General features: G+C 37.4%; 1 protein-coding gene across 6 annotated transcripts in view; it reads left to right on the forward strand.

The window, feature by feature from the left end:
* The window catches only part of RBMS3 (RNA binding motif single stranded interacting protein 3), a gene marked incomplete at its 3' end in the record, with an annotated part of 699,823 nt that overhangs the window by 212,077 nt on the left and 463,587 nt on the right, over positions 1–24,159 (forward strand). For all 6 annotated transcript variants that reach the window (XM_082664257.1, XM_082664261.1, XM_082664260.1 and 3 more), the window contains exon 3: positions 20,647–20,705. In XM_082664257.1, the coding sequence (XP_082520383.1) occupies positions 20,647–20,705 (59 nt within the window). The remainder of the gene's footprint in view (positions 1–20,646; positions 20,706–24,159) is intronic.

A 24,159-nucleotide genomic window follows, 5' to 3' on the forward strand; every position in this document is an offset into this window, starting at 1 on the left:
CATCTGAACAGCTGTGTCAGCAGCAGGTCCTGGAAACACTGGGCTCACTGAATTTTGGATGTCATTCAAGAAGCAGTGTGACTCCATGGCAGGATCTCACTCACTGCCTGTTAACTGTTCCTCTGTGGGCACTCTGGAAGTCAAAATTCAATAGGAAGGCCACTTGAGAAATGCTTTTAATGAACTACACAAGTCAGTCGTCTGAAGAGAAGGCCGGTTCTGGTACAGCAATGACACACGTTTCCTCACACCGGTGCCAATTACAGGCCATAGGTATATGACAAGAAGGGGACACAGCTGTTGCAACCACAGCTGAATTATAGCGACTGACAGAAAACACACCTGGAAGTGGGTGTTTTCTCTGTGAAAAGCAGAGTGCAGCCTTCCATGCTCCACAACACCCTTTTCAAGTGTCCTTTCCATGAACTCTCCAGATGCTTTTATTTTCAATCATTGTTTTGAATTCACCAACCTAGTGATTGTTTGATTATCCTTTTTTCTTTTTTTTGGCTTCCTTTTGGAGGATGAAATATTTAAGACTATTTTTTTTTTTTTTAGATCATGCATTTGCACAACTTTTGAATTCTTTGGAAATAAAATTACTCTTAATGAAACATCTGAAAACATGAACAGTGAACAAGCAGAGTGCTCCAGAATAATGGTGCTATTGTTAGGTGATTGAATACTTGGGAGATTAATATCATGGTGTACTGGCATATTGGTTAATTCTAGCCATAATTAAACAGTAAAACCTACTTAGGAAGGCAGGAGGCTGAACAGCTTGTCAGACACACACACACACACACACACACACACACACACGGAGCTCACACAATGACAAATTAATCACTGTTTATACACAGACAGTGTTGGCCTTATTTTTTTCATAATCTGTGATTTAGGTAATAACGGCACTGTAATTTTAACTCTCTGTGCAGTTTGAATGTTGCTTAATTGTTTTATTACCATTGTATTTAGTGATACTAATGCAGGGTGCCAGCGGAATTTGGCTCTGTGTCCCTAAGTCTTTATTTACATAAGGCTGGCATTGATTTAGACTTGATAACACAGATCCCATTGCTACTAGATTACTCTCAAATTGTTTGACCAAAGGCTATGGGGACATTTTAGGCCAAGTGAAATATAATTAAATTTCTGAAGAGTTTTCACATTCTCTAAGCTGGGATTTTCTTTTCTTTACAAGTTTTACAAATTTCCCCAGATGAGACCAAAGTGCCTTTTGCTGCAATTTTGACATGAGTTGTCTGCATGTATTAGCTATAGACTATGAGTACATGGCAGCTGACAGTGTACAAAATCTTGCAAAAGGAGAAGAAAACCAGAGCCTCAAATAGAGTTCAAATCTACCTTTTTCAACTAGTCAGCTTTGGCAAAGGCAGAGTTTTGGTAACTGGAAAAGTTACCTTGAGTCTTAATAGAAAGTTAATTTCTTTTAACTCCTAGGTTCAACAAAAATGCATGGAATTTCATGACTTTTGTGTGTGGATGTCATTAAACTGTGTGTTTACGACAGTGATGTGTATATGAAATCCTTGGGGATCTAGTTAAAATGCAAATTCTGATTCAGTAGATCTGGAGCTGGGCCTCATGTTTTGCATTTTTAAGAAGCTGAAGGTGATGTCTGTGCCGTGTTCCATAGACTGTACTTTGAACAACAAGGTCTCAAGTCAGGAGAATTAAGCATGTGACATCTTTGGTAGGTGAAGAATTAGGCTTCAAAAATATGTACAGATGTGAGACTATTAACTTAAGGAACTGAGAGTCTAGCAGGACTTTTATCAAGGAAGAGGAATAAATATTGTTTTACCTTTCAAGGAATAATAAATAAATAAAGTTTAACCTTTCAAGGAATGCTATGCATACCTTCAGCTATTTTGTTTCTCTACATTAATGTGGCCTTGTACCTGTATAATACAGAAATAGGTATGACAGTGGAAGCGACTTGAGGGTCATAAAAGATCCCATAAATTGGGTTGCTTTTGCTGAGTTTTTATTTTAAAATGAGCTTGAGTTGGCCAGCAGTCTGCATGCTACATTGTTGATGTTCTTGAAATTTTCCATCCTTCAGAAGGGAGGGGTGGACCAGAAATCTGCATGTTCTTTGGCTTCTGTGGTGCCAGATGCCCCAGAAGGCTTGTGACTTGATAAAACATAAGCTTGTTTAGATAACCACACACAAGACCCATGTGTTACGTCCCGAAGCCTTGGCTTTTTATATGGCATTACACTTGGAAAACATCATGTGGCATTAACCTAATCTGGAATAACCTAAATGGCTGATCCTGAGAACTGGGTGAAATACAGTAACTTTGTAGGACTTGGGTTTTGGGCTTTTCAGTATAGAAAGTACTCTAATAGCTTATGTAATATTTGAGAGATGACTGGAAATAAGAGGAACATTTACTTCAGCTCTTAGTTTTGTCTCCGTGGTAACACCAGAAGACTTAGTTTTATTTTGACTGTCAACTACTTACTACTGGGATTATTTGAAAACCCTCTTAAGTAGTTTATTTTGTAGGGCATCAGTTTTCTAAGCTACAAGAGTCTTCTCCAGACCTAATGTAAACTGCCTCAAATTGGCCAAAGTCTTGTGGAGACAGAACCTTCTATGCAGTATTTGGAAACATGGATGCTCTCTAGATAACGTCATTTTGAGTTGCTGGCATTGCCTGTTTTATATTCAAGACACACACACACACAAACACATATACATACATACACACACACATACACACAGATTCAAGATCCTACTTCAAATCATGGTGAATTATAGAGACATAGTGAGACAGAACATTACAAACATTTACCTCTTTTAAAAATCAGACCATGAGTTGGATGTAGTTCATGACGCAATAAAGTTACAGTATATTGATTTCTCATAAATAGCAGGAAGGCATGCCTGGAAACCTGGCCTAATTTAGTCCATCACGTTTCATTAAGGCACTGTTTACTAATCTGTAAAACTTAGACATTTTACTCATAAAGAATGATAATATTTTAAAATCAATAGTTTGAGAAATATTAGAGAAGCCTGTAACATGAAACATTGGTAGGGTTGTGGAGAAACCAATATTCTGCGGGCGATACACCACTTTGGGAAACAACATGTGTTCTACATGCCTCAGCTGTTCCCCTCCCGAACATCTGCACCAGTGAATATGAAAATATTAATGATAGCAGTGTTCATAGTGTCAAAAATGAAGGGATGTGTATGGATAAACCTAAGTGAAAATAGATAGGAACTGTGATAAACAATTGTGAATTACCTGTTCAAAGGAACACTCTACCCCAGTGAAAATAAAAGAATCCCAGTCCCTTGCACCAGCTTGATTGAATTGATGATTTAAAATGTGAAATAAATGAGGTGCAGTAAAACATGTAAACTATAATTCATTGAAGTAAAGTTCTAACATGAGTAAAACAACCAATATATATCATATAATATGATAAAACAGTAGAGAAAAACAAGAGGTATTTTATTAGAGAATACATGGGAGTGGTTATCTATAGAAGTAAGTGCAGGAAATGGGGTTAGAAAGAGGGAAACAAAGTATTTGACAATTATAAGCAATAATTTATTTCTTCAGCTCTGTGATATATGTTTATCTAAAAAGTTTTTACATCTTTTCCATGTTATAAATAATCTCACATATTCAATACTCATTTATATATAAATACTTATTAATGTATTTATATAAATTAACATATAATTAATATATTTATTTATATAAAATAATATATAATAACAGATATATATAATATTATGTAATTCAATGTATAATTAAAATAAACACATTTATTATTTTCAATCTGAATTATTAAAAATTCAGTATTCTGAATTCTAACACAAACGAAACAAGACAGGGTTATAAATAAACTAATATTAAAAAAAAATTCGTGACTGTCCCCAAACTTTTACCTTTTGGGTAAAATATAGAAAATGTCAAAAAGCAATGCATTTTTTAAGTGTTAGAAATGTCTGTTTGTCTTTAAACTGCAGTTTGATAGTAAATACTTTAAAATACTCAGCTATCATAGAATAGGAAATTGAAACTTCATGGTTTCAAAGATTCTTTTGAGTGTTTGGAAGGCCTGTCCCTTATGTGCAGTGAATGAATTTTCTCAGCATAGCGACAACTTGAAGTAGAAATATTAGCTATCGCTCAAACAAGATTAAATCTTTTCTCTTAGGGACTCTGCTGTAGGGGCTGTAGGAAGAGACCTCTCTATAAGTGCATGTACACAAAGACACACATAGAAACACACAGATCTGTATGCTTTCTAATGTTGCTATTTTTTTGAGAAGCCTGTAATTTCCAGGAGGAAGCAGTAAATGTTAACTCAAAAGATACGTGTAGGAAAATCAGTTCTAAAATAGGCAGGAGATCCAATGCAGCGGGCACGTGTTTGATCCTTGGTCAGGGAACTAAGATCGCACATGCCACGTGGCACAGCCAAAACATAAAAAAAATGAAAAATAAATAAAATAGCCAGGAGACACATATATCGGCAGGTGTCAGCCATCCCCACCTTTATTCTTTTGAAGTTCCTTGATATGATGACATACCCTGAAATGATGATATACTTGAAATTAAAAAAGGCAGTAGAAATGCAGTAAGTGAACTGTAACCCTTACATTCCTTTGGTACTTGGTAACATTCACTAAAAATTAGATAATTAGTTAATTAATTTAATAGTAATAATAATAATAGTAATAATAATAATAAAGATGCCTTTATAAGTGTGTACATTGTAAACAACCTGATGAAGATCACTACTTTTACGTACTTGCTTGTTTGTGTGTGTGGCTTACACTGTTCCAACAGTACTGAAATAATTTTTATGTTATATACTACATTGATTTTGGCATTGCTTATACTTAATAGTCATATAGAAAGTCTTTGAAAGTGTTAGTGCTGGATAAGGAATCATGTAAGTGGTGTGATATGTGAAACCCATAAACAAGAAAACCCGTATGTAGGAGAGGAAATTAACCTACCTAGCAAGAGTTTGTGCGGTGAGATTATGAATAATTTCTGTCTTTCTATTTTTTTCTACATTTTCCAAATCTGATTTTATGAGATATAGCCCCTCTATAATGGAAAAAATAATCACTTATTAAAATGTCAGTGCTCAAGTGAGGAGTGGGCTGAAGACTGTTAGTAGAATTTCAATCTTATGGGCGTGAAATGTGGCTTTTCATTACATTTAATGTGAAGGAAAGTGGAACCAATTATGTTCCCATGGCACATGAAAGCTCATACCATCTAAACACATCAACTTTTACTTTGGTTTACCAGTGGTTAACTTTAAGACAAAGGGGACAAGAGGCCACCTCCTGAGCAGAATATATTACTTCCTCTTTGTGGGTGAATTTCTATTGAGTAACACACATCTGTAAGCAGGGTACAACGAAACCCACACTAATCCAATTGGGAAAAATCATGTAGCTTCAAAAGGAATCCACCTGGCAATAGAATCAGGCTTATTTGCAAGACATAAATATATGTATGTGGGGATACAGGGCATATGTTATAATATTTTCTTCTCAAAACTACTATTTTTATTGCTATAATGAATTTTATGTCAGGGGCCTTAGTTTGTGTTTTGTTTTGTTTTTTTCCAAATTACTATGCTATGATATAGGTAAAAGTCTCTTTACACAATAAAAATCAATATGTTGCCGATGATTTATTAGCACCTCTATTTGTATTCTGTTTGTATATTTCTTCTTTATTCAGCTTATGCCAAATGGTTCTAAACTAAGGCTCTTAGAGACTCGAAAGAAAACAGTAAAATTCCCTCAGAAAATGGATGGATGGGAAGTATTATTTGCTGCTCCATGTCTGTGTGGCTCCTTTTCATTAGAAATATCATTAACTTCTGCCACCATGCTATTATTTTCTGAATGTTTTATTGAAAAACGCTCTCTAGTAGAAAAGTGCAGTAATCGTCAGTGTACAGCTTCTTGGTGTGTTTTCACAAACTGAACACACCCATGTCACCAGCAGCCAACTCACAGAGCAGGATGTGACCAGCACTGCAAACCTACATGCCGCTTCTAGTTACTAACTCCTTCCAAGGATAACCCCCATCCTGATTTCTAATACATAAACTTATGTAAGTAGAATCTTTTAATATGTGCTTTTGCCTGTCTGCTTCATGTTGCTCATCGTTGGAGATTCCTCCTTATTGTTGCTTATGGCCATTGTTTGTCATTCGCATCACGGTGTAGTATTTTATCGTTTGAATAAATCCAATATATTATCCATTATGTTGTTATAAACCATTTTTAATACAAGGAAGAAGAAACACAGCTTCCCTACTAATTTCATATGTTGTGGGTCTTACAAAAAAAAAGTTTCAACTTTGTTTTCTTGTAAGCTGATTTTTTACATAGGAATTAATATCCTCATCATTGTCTATTCAACCACTTTTCTTGAGCACCTATTCTCTGCTGTCTTCCATATGATGGCTGGGTGATACAAACAAGGAGGATGGTTTCTGTTCTCAAGTAACTCTCAGGAATAAGCCTGTGCTTATGTGCAGTGGGAACAGAGCTACAAGGAGAAAGCACCAGGCCCCCTGGGAGAGGGGATGCTCCTAATTCAGCTAAAAGAACAGATGATGACGGAAGTCTTTCTGGAGGAGACACACCGATAGCAGGCAAAGGAAGTTGTGAGTAGAGAGGCAGGGGGAAAGGAAGACAATTCTTGGCTGGCGGAATTGCATTTTAGCAGTGAACATTCTGGAACCTTCCAGGAGTCAACTTTGGTTGGATTTGGGGGCTCACACTGGGAGATGATGAGATTGGAGACCAGAAAGAGAAACTGAGCTGGCTGTCTTCCCTGACGGATGTAGTAGAAATGAGATATGTAAAGCACTGTGGGGCAAAGAACTGTTGAGCACAAAATTATTCTTGGATTTTTTTACTGAGGTGATACTGCAACCCAGTTGAGTAACATTATACATATAATATAATGAAAGTGAAGAGTTTATTTTGGTGTGAGTAGTGTCTGTAATGGATTCTTAAGGCACAAGTAAACACAGGGAGTAAGAATAGTTAATCAAGCACAATGCATTTGCCAGTAAGTGATTAACTTTGATAAGTTTTTCCTTTTTTAATTTGCACCACAGTTTAGAACAGCTGCTTTTATCATTCCTGGAGGAACATTATCACATCATCAGTTGTTTACTGTGTTACTACTAGGTGTAGATGGTCTGCACCATGAGTGTGTATAAAACATGGAGTCTCCCCTTCAGTATTATGAGACATGATCTGTGCTTACACACAAAATTCATAGTCATAGGTTTTTCAAGAAAGTATGCAAACAAGGCTTTGGTTGTGATAGTATAGATATTATGTTACACTGAGAGCATCTTAAGGGACCTTATAGTGGACATTAGAGACCATATATTCAAGCTTTATTAAATAAGAGTTGATCAGGTAAAAAGAATCTATAAGAAGACATGATAGTCTTCCTGATATGGGGAGCATATTGAATTTTCCTTGCATTTTTCCTTTAGCCCTGAACCTCCCCAAGTGGAATGGACTAAAAAAGTCTCAGAGATGTGTACCTTGTCATGCAAAACATTTTCCCAGTGGAAAGAAAGGAAAGCACTCAGAGGTGTGTGTACACCTGCAGTGATAGTGGGAAGGGTTAAGACAAATGAACAAGCAGCCACTGATAACTGAATGGAGACAGCACTGCACACATTTTGCAGTCTACTCACTTTCTTAATTATGTTTTTCAGAATGTATTTATAATATAAGCTTAAATTGTCTGACTGTTAAGTAATTGAAAGATTGAACATCACTCCAGCAACTACTGTTTTGGAGAATCAACTGCTATAAGCTTATTACTAAGCTGGAATGCTTAACATGCATTCTTTTATTGTCTTCTCACTTACCTGGTGTGATAGTTATATATTTTTACATACAATTTTTAAAATACTATGACTAATACAGACAATCTATAAAACAAATAATCTTCACAGAGGTAAATGGACTGCATCATTGATTTATGTTATGAATTATTTGAATATCCATTGGACAGTGAGCTTTCTGCTATGGTAACACAAGGACTGAATCTTTTGGAGTGATACAGAAGAGCTTTATCCAATATTTTGTATTTATATTGGAAAGTTTATAACTTCCTCAACATTTTATGTGAAGAGATTGATGTGTTGACAAAAATGGCTGTGTTCTCATCCACTTGGGTACCTTGTTTTATAAGTTTTGAAATTAAAGATATGAGATTTAAAAGTTGGGCTTGATTTTCATCTTTTCTGCTTCTGGTATGTGTGAGCTTCATGGGACCACTTCTCTCTACATGACATGGTTTTTTCTATTTTTCCCACTGCAAGTTCTGATTCTTTCAAATGAAGCAGTGGCATTCTTGTATTAAAAAAAGCTTAGAGTAGCTGCTCTACTATACGAAATTCCTCATTCAATATATTATGTCAGTTCTTTTTCTGGAGTGTCTTTGTCAATTTAAAATAACATAATGCCATAAAACATTTTACAACAAAGACTTCACAACTATTTCATATTTTGGCTCTTTAATGATGTTATAACTCACTCTCCTTTTGAATGAAATGAAGTGAATGTGCTCAATATAAGATCTAAAACGTGATGTATCACTGTCAGTAGGATATGCACTTTGTCACATTGCAAAGTGGAAGATATATCTGTGCCTAGATATACTTACTCTCATTGACACTCTGATTGTCTTCTCTGATTTCACAACCTTTAGTACATTCTTGTACAACTGTGACTCTAATGTGAACTGTACGCATAATGCAAAACTAGCTTTGCATCAGAATTTACATTCTGATGTTGGGGATGTGATTTATGGTATTCACTTATTTATTCATTCATCCAACAAACAATTATTGAGTGAGCCCTGCATGTAAGGCTAGGGATATAAAATAAATAACACCTATGCCCTACCCTTGAAGAACTCATCTTCAGTATTAGGATGGTCAAAGGTATAGTACAGCACAGTACAATGCAATATTGATAAAGTATTGCATTTTTGCCGTTGACACAATTGATGATACAATGCACTTTCTAATAGAGATATGCTCAATGCCATGTTGGATCATAACCAGAACTGAAATGAGCTACTTGGGGAAGAGAGAAAAGGCATCAGAGAGAAGATGCCAGTTGAGCTGGAGGAGGAAGGGTAGTGACAAAGAAAATCTGGGTGGGAATTAGAAGGAAGCTAAGTAGCCTAAGCGAGGATTGGGAGCTACTACTTTATTAGTAACAACTCCATCACAGAACTTTCCTGAGAACCTGATTATGTGCTTTGGTACTGAGGGATATCATGGAAACTGAGCATGTGCTCTGAACAGCTGATTCCACTGCTACTAAAACACGGCTTTCAAAATGGTCACATATGCTACATATTTGATGCAGTTTTTTTTTTAATAGTGTTGAGTCAATAGATGATGTCAGAATTTTCAGAATCTGAGGTCTGATGTCTTCCCCAAATAGCAAATGTCAATTCTGCTGTGAAGCTATGTTTTACATTATGCATACAGTTCACATTAGAGTCACAGATGTACTAGAATGGGCTACATGTTGTGAAATCAGAAGCTTCTTTAAGAAAGAAGTTTCTCTAGAAGTGAGTTCTAACAATCTATGATGAATGTCCAACTATACTATGTCCAATGACTTTTGGTCATTTTTGTGCCTTTTGGAGCTGCAGTCATGTCCAACGTGTACAAAAGACTTGCAAATGTTTCTGTGACCCCAGGACTGGCCAGGGGACTGACTTTTACCCAAGTTTATTCATTATGCTTTAAGGACAGTGTGATTATCAAGGAAAGAGTAGGGATTTTGTAGCCAAATGCACCTGAGTTCAAATATAAGCAATGTAACTCAATAGCTGTGTCAACTTGGGCAAGTCACTTAAGGTATCTAAGTTTAATTCTTCATCCGTAAAAAATGAGAATAATAATATCAGCTTATTAGGTAGTTGTGAGAATTTGGAATAAAATACCTAATGCACTGTGTGTAGTGACCAGCATATAGCAAGTGCTCAATTAATGGTATATACGTATTTGTTTGTGTGTAAGTGTAGTTCAGTCATTAGTAGGTGTTTCTGATGTGGAAAAAGTTGTCAGGTTCATAAAATTTACTTAAAAATCAGCAGATTTGCATAGACATTTATTATTCATCCAACTCTGTCCTGGATATTTCAGGGATGTCCACAGAAGCATAAAGCATTATATAGACCCCTGAAAAATCAAGGTCTGGTTGAAGAGACAATCTCATGGGGAACAAACAAATAATACCATAAAACAGGAAAAAAAAATAATAATGCTAGATGATTTTATGCAGGCCATGAGCACAACAGCTATGCAGATTTGGGAGAAATAGCTGGCAGACAATGGGTCAGAACATACATTTTGCCCTGGAAGGATCTATGTTATTTAGAATGAGAAGGGGCAGCTGGAGGACATCAGGGCAACGTCACAAACTGGCACCCATCAAGCTCAGTCTGCCTAGAAGAGTGTTTTCACATTGTTTTATAAAAACTCTAAGACAATCTTGAAAAATTGAGAAATATTGCCTGAAAATCCAGATTTCTTTCAGAAACAATCAGAAGGCCTTGCAACATTTGGATCCCATTCCTTTGTGGTAACAATGGCCAGAGACAGGATGCAGAGCCCCTCCAGCTGGGGCTTGAGTTGTCCAGGTTGTCAGAGTCTCCTCCCTGTACACTCATTACTACCCAACTAGCTTCTGCCCCAGAGATGTTTTCAGAGAAGGGAGAAAGGGGAAAACAGCGAGTTCAACTTTGCTGCATTTTTGAGATGTTGCATTTTGCATTTTGAGATGACCATTCCATCCAAAGGGAAATATCCGATAATTCTAATTTTTCCAAAGGGAAATAATTAATAACTCTAAATATCCAATAATTCTAATTGTAGATTCTAGACTGAGGTTTGAGGGTGAAGGCAGATCTAGAGAAAGAAATATGAGATGGAAACACAAAGAAATGGAAATTCAAAATGTGATAATGAAGGAGATTTCTAATCAATGGTTCTCACAGTGTGGTTCTTGGTTCTAATTTGTGAGCTTGTTAGACATTCACTTTCTTGTACCTCATCCCAAACAATCAAAACTCTGAGGTTGGAGCCCAGAGTTGTAAGAAGCCATCCAGCTGATTCTGATACATGTCCTTTCTGGGAATTAGCAGTCTCATGGATATTGTAGCACTAAAACAAAAGTGAGCTAAGGATTACGCTTGAGGTGCACCCACTTTTAGGAATCTAGAGGAGAAGAAAAGCCAAGTGAAAGAGATAAAGGGATAACTTGTCTGCAAGAAAGGAAGATAAGGACCAGGTTAGTGTGCTGCATGGAACCCAAGGGAAGAATGTTTCAAAATGAAGGTTTTCCAGGGGGTTAAATGGTAGTGAGAAGTCAAGGATGATGATAACTGCTTTTTTTACTTATTAAGAAGTTACTAGTTAATTTTCAGTTATGTTCCAATAATAGAAGTCAGTATTTAGGATGTAGTTAGAAATTAAGAAGAAAGAAGTAGAATGAGCAGAGCAATCAATCAAGACCACTCTGTCAAGGAATGAAAAGAGAGAAACTTGATGATAGCCAATGTATAGGAAGAAATGATCTACAAGTGTTCAAGGGAAGGCAGAGAGGAAAGAGCCCTGGTGCTGGGGAAAAAAGATTAAGTTTCAGAAAACATAGGTGATATATAGGGAAACAAGGGCACAGACATGGCAGGGATGAATGGGAGTTGGAAGAGAGAAAAGGAGAAGCAATGGCTTCCTTTTTGAGACAGGAGGTTGGCAGGAGGCACTAGAGCTGAGAGGCAGGCCCCATGCTCTGAAGCCTGACAGCCCGGGATTTTGCTTTTGCTACTTCCTAGTTATATGACCTTGAGAAAGTTACTTCAGGTGTTTCTGTATCAGTGTTCTTGTCCGTAACACAGCTAGTGACCACATCCAGGGCTTGTTGTGATGACTAACAAGAGTGGATATACATAGGGAGCCTAGAAGAGGGGCTGGCCCATAAAAGTGTTGTAAAAGTGTCAACTAAATAAAACAAATAGGGATGGACATTAGAGAGGTTTTGAAGGGAGGACCCATGAATCCTGATAGGATCCTTTGCTTTTGGTAAGAGAGGTATTTAAAATCTCTGAAATCTAAAATCCACTTACAGAAGACCAGGATTGGGCCCTTGAAGACCAAACGGCCTTGGAGTGGGATGCTATTGACAGTCAACCATGCATGGATGTACTAGAAGTGGACAGCAGTGAGAACCAAGGAGGGCCAGGGTCAAGATGTGGTCCACCAAGTACCATGACTTGTTGGCTGCTGGCTGGGAGAGGGGGAACTTGAGAATGAGTGGGCCTGTGGTAGTAACTGGAGCAGTGGGTACTGGTGGGAGGTTAGAAGGCAGATGCATATGGAAAGGTAGTGGGGGCTGCATGGAAGGGGCTGAACTTTGAGATCAGACTGAGCAAGGAGTTAGATGTTGCCAGGAGGAAACTGTGTGAGTGGAGGAGAAACTGTGAATTGACTTGGAGTATAAATGAGAGGTCATATGAGTGTCAAAGCCTATGCTTCCTAAGGGGCCTCTGCCAGCACGGAGACTGGCTCTATCAAATAGTCAAGAGATATTGTTGTCCAAGTTATGCATGGACATTTGTATGCTACATGGTAAATGTATAGGTAATAAAGCATAAGGTAGGCTTTAGTAAGACAATGGAAGAAATTTCAACGGGTCACCCATTGTACTAGGAAGTTTAGCACACGCTATTTTATTTCATCTTTACAGCCACTAAAAAAGCAGGCCTAGTGATTACACTATACAGATCAGCAAACTGAGGTACCAAGGTGTTGAGTAGTTTGTTTGTTTCACATCCTATGGGTGGTACAGGTCAGATTCAAGTCCATAGTTTTTTTTAACTTCTTATTTTATATTGGACTATAGTTGATTAACAAGGTTGTGTTAGTTTCAGGTGTACAGCAAAGTGATTCAGTCATACATATACATGTATCTATTCTTTTTCAAATTCTCAAGTCCATATTAATTGATTCCAAAGCCTATTCTCTTTCCTCATTAGCAGAACAAATATTAAAGGATGTTAAGCATGCTGAAATGTGCTATGATTGGTTGTATAAAGTACCCAAAAGGATGTGATTTGCCATCCCATTTGTTTGCATGGAAATCTCTTTCTCACAAGCTTTCTCTAAGATGACAGGCTATATACCCTAACTACGTAACATAAATACATAACCTAAAATGTAACCCAAGAGTTAGCAAGTTAGTGATTTTTGTTTTGTTTTGTTTCAGAATTTGAAAGTATTCATTTTCAGTCTAGTATATTCATTCCAGCTTTACATCCATTTCTCATTAAAGAACCAGCAAAGACACTAACAGTTACTAATTGTTATTTGCCTGCCAGTTATTTTTTTCATATTAGTACTCTAATTCAATCAAACTAGGAACTAGCAACTAGTTATTTCAGATGAAGGAAGAGAGTTACATAGATATTGTCCATGTGTTTTCTTTGGACTTTCTAAAAAGTCCCTGACAAAAATTTCAAAGCAGCTGTCTTTGAGTTGTAAGTTGTCATTATATTAGGTAAATGAAAAAATATTATTAAGCAAAAACTCTGAAAAAATTTGTAGTCCATCTTTTTCAACATAGAATATCATTTGAACAAAAGCAAATGCTGTTTGCAGTTTTGAAAGTAGTTCTCCGTGGCTATAGAAAGTTCCCTCAGACTGTGAATTTTGTAGGTAACAAACCACACATGCTTTGGTGTTCGTATGTCATTCTCTTTCTTGAAGTGGTGGTTCTCATAACACTATCAACAACATCAGCATCACCTGGGATCTTATTAGAGTTGCAAATCCTTCAGACCCACCTCTTACCTGCAGAGTCTGTATTTCTGGGAGTTGGGCCCAGCATTCCGTGTGTTAATAAGGCCTCCAAGAGATTCTGGGGCACATCAAAGTCTGAGAACCATTGTCTTAGAGTTGGTCAGATTGTAAATGCAGCATGGCAGCCCTAGGATCATGGTGAACCTATTTGTAGCGTGAAAACAGTAATGTACTAAAGAGTAATACATGTGTCTAAAAAAGAATTTTTTTTTTAGAATTGTTTTTCTTATCCCTAAGAAGTATAAAAAACATTTCTGATTGTCAACATGTTACCCCTTCTTTAAACACTTCCTCCTCCTTGAAATTTTCTTCAATTCTCCCAGCTAGAAACTCTTATTTTGTTTTCTTTGGAGTGTGCTAGTCCGAAGTTGTAAATTAAAAAGGACATTTCGGGCTTCCCTGGTGGTGCAGTGGTTGAGAGTCTGCCTGCCAATGCAGGGGACACGGGTTCGTGCCCCGGTCCAGGAAGATCCCACATGCCCCGGAGCGGCTGGGCCCGTGAGCCATGGCCGCTGAGCCTGCGCATCCGGAGCCTGTGCTCCGCAACAGGAGAGGCCACAGCAGTGAGAGGCCCGCGTACCACAAAAAAAAAAAGGACATTTCTGTTTGTGCAATAAACTTGTGACATTTACTTGGTGTGGATTCAAGAGTATGATTATCTCTGGGGGGATAAAAAGAATGCCCAAACTACAAGGCCAAGAACCAGGTTCTAGAGTATTAGTTGTCTGTTCTGGGTGATACTTATTGACCTCTGTTGTCACACACACACGTGGGTGACAGAGAACTTGGAGGTGTTAGGTGAGGGCTTGGTGGGACCCACTGCCAAATCACTGTGTCAAGAATTTAAGGAGGTCTCATCTTCATTCCCTTTATCAAAGCTCACCAGACCTTGAATAAGAGGTTATTGTGTTAGTTTGCTAGGGCTGCCATAACCAAGTACCACTTAAGCAACAGAAATTTATTTTCTCACAGTTCTGGAAGCTAGAAATATGAGATGAAGGTGTCAGAAGTGTGATTTCTTCTGAGGCCTCTCTCCTGGCTTGTAAATGGCCATCTCTTCCCTCTGTGCCTTGTGGTCTTTCCTCTGTGCCTTTGTCCTAATTTATAAGGATGTCAGTCATATTCGATTAGGGCCCATGCATAGGACTTGGTTTTACCTTACCTCTTTATTTTTTTTTTCATATATCCATTCTTTATCAAATTCTTTTCCCACTTAGATTGTTATATAATATTGAGCAGAGTTCCCTGTGCTACTATAGAGTATACCTTACCTCTTTAAAGGCTATCTGCCCAAATATGGTTACATTTTGAGGTGTTGGTGTTAAGCCTCAACATATGAAATTTGAGGGGACATAGTTCTGCCCACAATAGTTATTCCTGGCTTTGACCACTTGTTTGTAGAATGAATTTGTTAATGACTCAGAATGTTAATGGGCTGTAGACTTGTTCTCTTGTAGATGGAACCTGGATGATGTGGTCCCTCAAAGAGATAGTCCCACCACATTCCTACTGGATCTCAAAAGCCATAGATATACCCCATTAGCATCCCCAAGTGCCAAAGAATGAATGAGCATTCTAGAAGTAGGCAAACAACCACATTGGCTAAAAGGATAATAGTCCATCCATTAAATAAATGTAATACCTTTGTTCTTGTCTTGGTATCAGTATAGAAGGCATGTGAAAAATGAGTTAGCTGGGAGTTGATTGACTGCAGGAACTATTTTCAGTCTCTGCCTGTATTACCTGAATTAATATACACAGTGGGTGATTCAGTAAAAGGCTTTAAAAAGAAATTCTTTATAGAAAAATCCCACCAAATTGATGTCTTCATAATTGATGAAGAGTAGACCCATAATTGCTCTATTTTCTCCTCAGTTTTGGAAAATAAAAGATTCCATTAGTTTAAATGAGGCTTGTATGTGGAATAATCAAGGGTATCAACAAATGACTCAGATATTATTTAAGAATAAGAATAAATGTCAGAAAGAATTGACTATTTCTTTAAAAAATTAAATGTAAATATTTTATTGACAAGCTCAGGTAAGCGTATTTTTTAGAGTTGATAGACAACACATGAATTATAAAACTCAGTTGTGAAAACTCAAAATGTAGTAAGTGGGTGGTTATTGTGCATTGGCTTCTGTTTGTGATCACAAAGTCCTCTTAGACTATAAAGACAATGTTATTGGGAACCGGGCTGTGTTTGGAGAATTTATGGGCACTCAGGATAGTTGGTGACTTTGTAGATATGACATGGAATTGTTTATTTTTATATAGAAAAGTGCCCTAGCAATGCTGTCTTACGTGCTTCTCATACTGGCTGGAGAAGGCACTGAACCCAGATGGAAAGAATTATGGTTAAAAAAAATGTGTTCATTTATTTGTTTCCCCCAAGAAGTTGAAACACCCCCAGGAAGTTGACTGTGGGTGATATTTTATCTCTTCTAGCTTCAGGAAGTGAAAACAGAGAAGAGAGAATTGGGGACCCCGCTGAGGTGTCTATTTCCAGGCATTGTTCAGTAATTGGGTCACATATTTTCCTCTAATATCAGACTTTGCTTTCCACTTGTGGGTGGCATAAAAAAAAGAAAAAAAGCTTTCTGAACACTTAAGGTCTTGATCTAAACTCCAAAAAGGGGAAGAGTAAATAAGTAATATAATGTAAGTTTAGGAATAATTTTACCTGAGAAATATTTTTTTTCTTTAGAATATATTAAAAAAATAACTTTAGTCAGTAGTTTTACTCTACTTTGACAAGACATAAGAGAAATTTAATACAATTCTTCACAGGTACATTATATGGGTGGTTTTTGTCTTTATGGTGGTTTTAGATCTTTTCAAAAAAAAAGTCTAAACTTGATTTACCTACATCAGTGGCTGACTTAGCAGGGCAGGGAGGATACAGCACCAGTCATGCAGAAAGTCCCTGTTTGTCATCGTGAGAGTTCAGACATGAATTAGAACCAATGGCCCATTAAATACCTTCTCTTGTTGTTTAAAGCATATTCTAGCTTTGTGAAATAATTTTTAATGCAGAATCTTGTAACTGAGCCAAGGACTGAAATTCCTGTAGCTCCAGCCAGAGTAGAGGCTGAACTAACAAGTTGTGTTCTATGGTTTTGTGATTCTGGACCATTGGAAAGTCTCGCCTAGAGAGTAATTAGGAATAGGGAAGTCAAGAAACAGCATACTTTGCTTTTTGGCGTGTGTGTGTGTGTGTGTGTGTGTGTGTGTGTGTGTGTGTGTGTGATTTTTCCATGTATAGTAGTATTGTAATACTTTCTGAATAATAAAATAATTTTTTTAAGAAAAATGTTGCTTGCTAAAGTAGTCACAAATGTTTTCTACAAGAAAGCATTTCACTTTTTTGGCTGTTAAAAGACTGATAGTGATCTTTTGCATATATTGAATTTTATGAAGAAGAAATCCTCGTAACAGTGATACAGTAGGACAACATGGACACCATAGGTTAAGAGTCCCATTGTGAGACAGAATTCACTATGAGATACAGTAATTTTCAATTTCCTCTTTAAGAGACAGAGCTAAATTTTAATTTAGAAGGTACTTATGGAAAAATGTCAGGAGTGGCTTTAGAAACAAAAGAAGGATTTTTGTCTTAAGGGTTTATGTGCCTGATGTGAGATGGTTATAAATGTTCTAAATTCTTTTTCTTCCTCTGGTTGTTACTTCTTCCATATTGTATTGATGGGTGCTTTGTGTGGGGAAAAATGTTTCAGCAGATATTCCCTGTTTTCTCTCTTTTTGTTTTCTTCTCTAAGATCCATATAATTTTGCAAATGTTTACTTGCCTGAATAGTCCAAACCTAGCAAACATCACTGTAGTTAATGGGTACGGTTATAGGTACCTTTAAACATTGTCTACTGAACACACTGTTCAAATATATTATTGTACTGGTTATTTTCCTAAAAGAGAAACTCTTGGGATGAAATAGAGCTCTAAAGAGAGGCTTATGTATGTCCTGGGGGTAGGGGAATGTGGGAGGAGGAAGAATTTGGGGGAGAGTGGGCTTGTATATACAAGGTGTTAAAACTAGTTCAAAGAGCATTTGAAAAGCTAGATATCTGCAGGCAACTTATAAAGGAACATTAGGATATGAATGTCAGTTTAGATACAAAACTAATTAATGTTGAACATGGCAATAAGCTGTAACTTTAGGGTTATCTTTTCCACTGGACAGAAATTATTTGCATCTCTGCTCAATAAAAATCTACAAGTTAAAATAAAATGAGGCAACAGACAGTTTGTCATACTAAATAAACCATGAAAAGATTTGAACCTATGGGTAATTGTATGATTAAATACAGTGAGAATATAGTTAATAAAATTCCAAACATTAAAAATAACAATATAAATTATAAATGCAAATTATCCTTTTAGCAAATAACGTTACCTTCCAAGTTTCTTAGTGGAAGATTTTGACAGTCTAAGTAGTAGTGTTTTAAGCTGGGATTTGGGACAGAACCTTAACCCCCTTTCCACTTCTTATCTACCTCAGAGAATGCCAAGGACTGGAGACAATTTTATGTAGCAGATAACAGCAAAAAAGTGATTGTAAGAAAAGCTAATATTAAATGAGCACTTTCTCTATGCCAGCCAGTGTTATCAGCACTCTAGGTGAACCCCACAACCTTATGAGGTAGAGACTGTTATCATCATTTTATAGGTTTACAAGTAGATGTACACAATTTTAAATAAATATCATCTAAATCAATATAAAAATAGATTTATATCATTATAGATGGTGAAATGACGCAAAGAGCACATAAGACTTAGTTAATCAAATATACCCTGGTTGAACTGAGATTTGAGCCATGGAAGTTTATTGCCACAATATATTCTTTTAATGACTACATTGCATTGCCCTGGAGATCAAATACATGGATCCCCAAAGACGTGAAGGTTGATTGAACAAGACGACTTGATATATGTAGCTTTTCTATTTTAGAGGCTGCATGCTATATTAGTTAAGCACTGCACCAAACTCAAAAATCCCATATTCAAGTTCCTATTGGAAGTTTCACAAATTATACGATTTTGATCAAGTTAATGATCTTTTAGAACATACTTTCTTCATCTGCAAAATAGTAAGAGACACTTTCAACCCTAGCTCTCTTCGATTTTGTTTACTGTAGGGTTATCATTGTAATGGTGCAGGAAGGGCAGGTGTACTAAAGATGCAAGTAGCTGAAGCGTCAGGTTTATGCTGGTGAAATCTGCCCAGTTCAGCTTTGGACAGCTCCAGCCCAGTTCGGCAGACTTAAGAAGCGCGGAGCGTATAGGTGGGAATCATCTCAGACTCCTTCCACTGATCTCATACAATTATTCCTGTTTCTATTGTGACCTACCAATAGCTCAGCTCCTACTGGAATGATTTTCAAGGCTGTAGGTGATATTAATATAATGATAGCTATTCCATTGGGGAAAAAAAAGAAGCAAAGGCATCTAGCACTATGCTATTTTCAACACTAGAATTTTAATAAATGACCACTCCAAGAATTTAATGCTCCAAAGAATTAGTGGTATAGCACAAGGTGATTACAAATGGAAAAGAAACATTGGTGGTAGGGAACCTAGTTCATTAATACACAGAATGTTTAATATTTATCCTATGTTCTTATACTTCCTTAGGAACATAGAATTAAAGGAAAACTTGCCAAATATTTTGTGACCATAGCTGAAATCTTGAACATAAGATGAGTTGTTAATAAATTTGGTAGTTAAATTTGCATTATAACTTCTCCATGTACTTATGTTGATCTAGAAGCATGCTTCATGGAATCCTAAAGAAGGACAGGGTCTTAGGACTTATCTTCTTCAGTCCTATCATTTATACCTCATAAATAGGCTCAACAAAATTATTTCATTCTCCATGTGACCCATCTTTGAAAAAAAAAACCTAGACTAGGTCTTCTGCAAGAGATGATAAAATAATTAACACATTTATGATGTAAATATATAGATATATTATGGTAGAAATTTTATTGTAGAGGAAGCACCGTGGATAACCTATATCATTGATTATTTACAGCAAACTTTTATTTAGCTTCTATTACCGGTGGTGTTAGGCATGGAGAATACAAAACTCAGTCCTTATCCTCAATTAACTTACAGTATAACGAATACCTTTTTAGTAGCAAAAACAACGTCCTATTTATCCTACAACCTGCTAGGAAATCGCAACATTTCAATTTAACCCTCTCCCAAATCATGAAAAGTGATTGTTCCAATTCTCATTTTTACAAATGAGAAAATGGGCTTGGATAAGTCGTGCTGAACTGCTCAGTTACAGCGCTAGGTAAGTGCCCGAGCTAGACGCAGGCCCTGATCAGCCTGGCTCCAAGGCCTGTGCATTTTTTCCATGAATCCACAGAGTGTGATTTACTTTGATCACAATCACACACAATCCCCTCTTAGCCACCTATGACAGCCTGACGGGTTTATTTTCAAAGGCTCAAGCCAGTGATTATGTAGGGAAGGAAGCCCATTCTCTAGTTATAAAGAGGAGCTGGTGAAAAGAGGTCATCCAGCTGTGAAATGGGGATTCAGAGCTTGTTTTCTTGGTTTATTCCTGCTCAGTTGTGTGTGCACCGATGTTTATTACGGTGTTTTAAGTGTCTTCATTGGGCTACAATAACATGGATTTTTTTCTTTTTTTCCTCTCTCTCTCTCTCTTTCAGGTATGGAAAAATCGTATCCACAAAGGCAATCCTTGACAAAAACACAAATCAATGCAAAGGTATGTGTCAGGGCCTTGATACCTGAGCTTGCGCCTGTGTGTTCCACTGATGGCTCCTCCTAGGCGAGGCCCAGGCACCAGCTGCACAGCGATCCCAATGTACAGTATATGGCAACCTTTTTAAGCACGCCGAGGCTTTGATGAGTTGTATTTCTAGTAACATTGCTCATTAATTTTTTTTCATTAACAAACAAAATGAAAATCACAAATCAGAACAAGTATCAAATTGCTTCAGCATAAAACTAAATTACCTCCTAACAACTTTGGGTTGTCTGATTTGAATGATATCATCAGTGATGCAAATTGATTTCCTACATAAAAATGAGGAACTCTGGGGAGAACTTTCCCATGCAAAACACGTTCTCATTTATCTGTTGTTTAAAGCTTTAGCTACATTGGTTGACTAGGAATGAATTTACTGATGGGCCCATTGTGTCTCAGTTTCAGCTGTAAGCATCTCACAGGATCTCAGAATTTGTATCTTATCGAGGCTTCCTTTTTTTTCCTGGAAATATTTCTGAAGTTATTTGGCTATATCTGTGGCTCATGTTTTTTTCATGTCTGGGAATCCAGTACTCTTTTAAGGGCTGCATTCATTTATTTGTGAAATCTATATGGGCTCTCTTGCATGACTGAGTTCATACTGGAAAATTGAAATCCTTTTTGTAACATGTGTTATTTGTTGTTTCTCTAATCCAGTCGTTTTTATAATACCAACATCAAGAAATATGGTAGAGCCAAGATCATTCTAAACACTGCCCCTATTTCATGTACAAATATAATGCGTGCATGTTTTCGGAACACTTATACACTGAGAATATATCCTGGCTTAATTGGGTAATGGTCAGATTCAATTCAGCAATTAAGGGAAAAAACAACATTCCCTGTGTCCTGTAAACTCACAATTCCCCCAGGTATTTAGCTACTACAAGACAAAAATTAATAAGACATCATTTCTGTCATCTAATAGTTCAATTTCTAGTTTAAAAGGAAACCACCAAGAAAACCAAGAAACTAATCTTAATATATGTGTTAGGATCATTATATCAGCCTAATATATGTGAGAATGTAACAGTGGTGTCTATAATACGGGGATCCACAAAATACTATGGGAGGAGAATATGGAGATTCCCTTTTGGGGAATGAAGTTTGTAAAGGCCAGGCAGAATGGATGGCCTTGGGAAAGGTTGGTGTTCAGGAGAAAGAATTTCAGAAGGTAATTGAGCAGACCCATATAACTAGAATAGAAAAAATGCCCAGGTAAGGATATCGGTAGAAAGAAGGAAGGGGCCAAGATTTTGGAGGCATTTATAAAGTTATCCTGGATATTTTGAACTTAATTCTGTACACAGCCCTTATATGTTTTGTTGAGCAGAAATGATATGATTCTACCTGTGTTTTAGAAAAGTTATTTTGCCAAAGTGGGTGAAACTGAGTTACAGGGGGGAAGAAACTAGAGGCAGAAAAAAAAGCAATGCACATTTGAAATCCATAGATCACAAGGAAAATGAGGAAAATCCCTCAGGCACTGTTAGAAAAATGGAAAGGGGGTCACGTGAGTTTTCAAAGGTAGAATTAGGTATTTTCTATAAAGGTGAAAGGACGCGGGCAATGAAACCCACATGTTGAGCTGTCATTGTTGGGGAAGAGGGCTGTGTCATTGACTGAAGTAGGAAGTCCAGAAGTAGTAGTGGTGGGTTTTGGGGAGAGGTGGTGAGTTATGTATCTGACATCCTGAGCTAGAGACCCTGGTGTAGCATCCCTGTGGGCAAGGTCAAAGTGGAGCTACAAGAAAGCTCAGAGCTACGATGATGGCCATAACCAAGGGAGCAGATAATAACATTAAGGATAACTTGTAGGGGAGCTGGTGGAGTAGGGTCCATTAGGGTAGGCAGCTGAAAACTGAACCTTGGAGGACATATACGAAAAACATTGGGCCATGACTGTGAGATATTCTTCACTCTCAGCCCGTGGGAAGCATGTGGTGTGTGAGAAGCTTTAGACTATTAATTCTGTCACTTCCAGACATGCCTGACCGATTCCCAAAGTTTGGGGTAAAAATATCTACAGGAGCAACCAGAGACAATTGAGGCACCCAACTCAGGCAGTCAGTAATATTGGTTGAGCCCCAGTCACAAAGGCAGATGCTTCACAGACAAGCAAGCCCTGTGAACCTCAGTGGGTCCCATGACCTGCCTGATCCTTGGAGTGGTCCATATGGAGGGACCCTCCACTAGGCAAAGGTTTGCTCGGGAATGCAAGTATCTCTTGTCACTGTACAACACTGGTGAAACCAAAAGGGTCCATTGCTAACCTGGAAAAGCTGTATCTTAGACTATAATCATAAGGCTTGAAGAGGAAGGGGATGTAGCTGAAACGGCTTGTGAGAGTTTCCATAAGCAATTATCTCTTAACAGCGGGGTGCTGATCTGGACAGATGTGGTGGGTATACTTACCTCAACCCCTAACACTCCTGTCCACATCTTCTTGTAACTGCTTATTTAATTTCCTCTCTCTCTCCAAAGAAACCTTTAGACTCAGTGAAGACAGGACCTGTGTAATCTAGAAAATGTATCTTCAGAGAAGGGAGTTGCAGGGGAATGCTTGACTGTCTATTGGAAATACTCGAAGAAAATATTAGAACATATCTCTGTTTTGATGTCAAGTTTCTGTGTGTTTTATATGTGTGTTTTATAATGTACCTGTTGGTATAGTTTTATAAATGCTCATGTTTTAAACACATAAATGTATAAATATTGAGTTTGCTGCTCTAAGATATTTTTATTCATAATAATATGGATATAAAAAGTAGTTTGGAGACTACTGGTCTCAAACGTAATAAGCACTGATAAATTTGGAAGGAGAAAGTGGAGGGAGGGAAGGAGGGAAGAAAGATAAGGAGAAATAAAGGGAGGGAGGGACCACAGAACCCCCTCGGGACATCATTGAAGGAAAGGCAGTTAAGGATGATCTTATGGGAGGGCAGAGGGCTGTTAGACTTTTTGCCTTGAGGCTCATGTCAAAGAGGCAGGTGATCACACGGTCATTTCACACTAATAAAAGCCTCCAATGGCATTTTCTGGCCTCAGCGTTTGGAGCCTGTGGATGGCAGTAGTGACTGAATCACATCTTTCACCAAGCATATGGAGCGGGTACCCTAAAAGTAAGCCCTCGTCGTCAGAGAGATACTACTGCCACTTCCATGTCTGGGGAAAAATACTACTTTAATGATACTTTAAGTCCTATTTAGAGTATTATTATCTTCTTCAGAAAAACGGCCCCTGAAGTAGTTATAGGTAGAAACTCCATACAGTTGGGAAGAGAGAGCAATTCCATTTATGGAAAGTTGTTTATAGTCATTGATGAGTGTGTGAGCAAGTTGCCGAAGTTGGAAAGAAGGTCACTGTGACTTCAAGGAGCTGATGGGACCAGGCACCAGAGCAGCATTGAAGTG

This window comes from Grampus griseus, assembly GCF_964374135.1.
Source record: "Grampus griseus genome assembly, chromosome: 10".
NCBI lineage: Eukaryota > Metazoa > Chordata > Mammalia > Artiodactyla > Delphinidae > Grampus > Grampus griseus.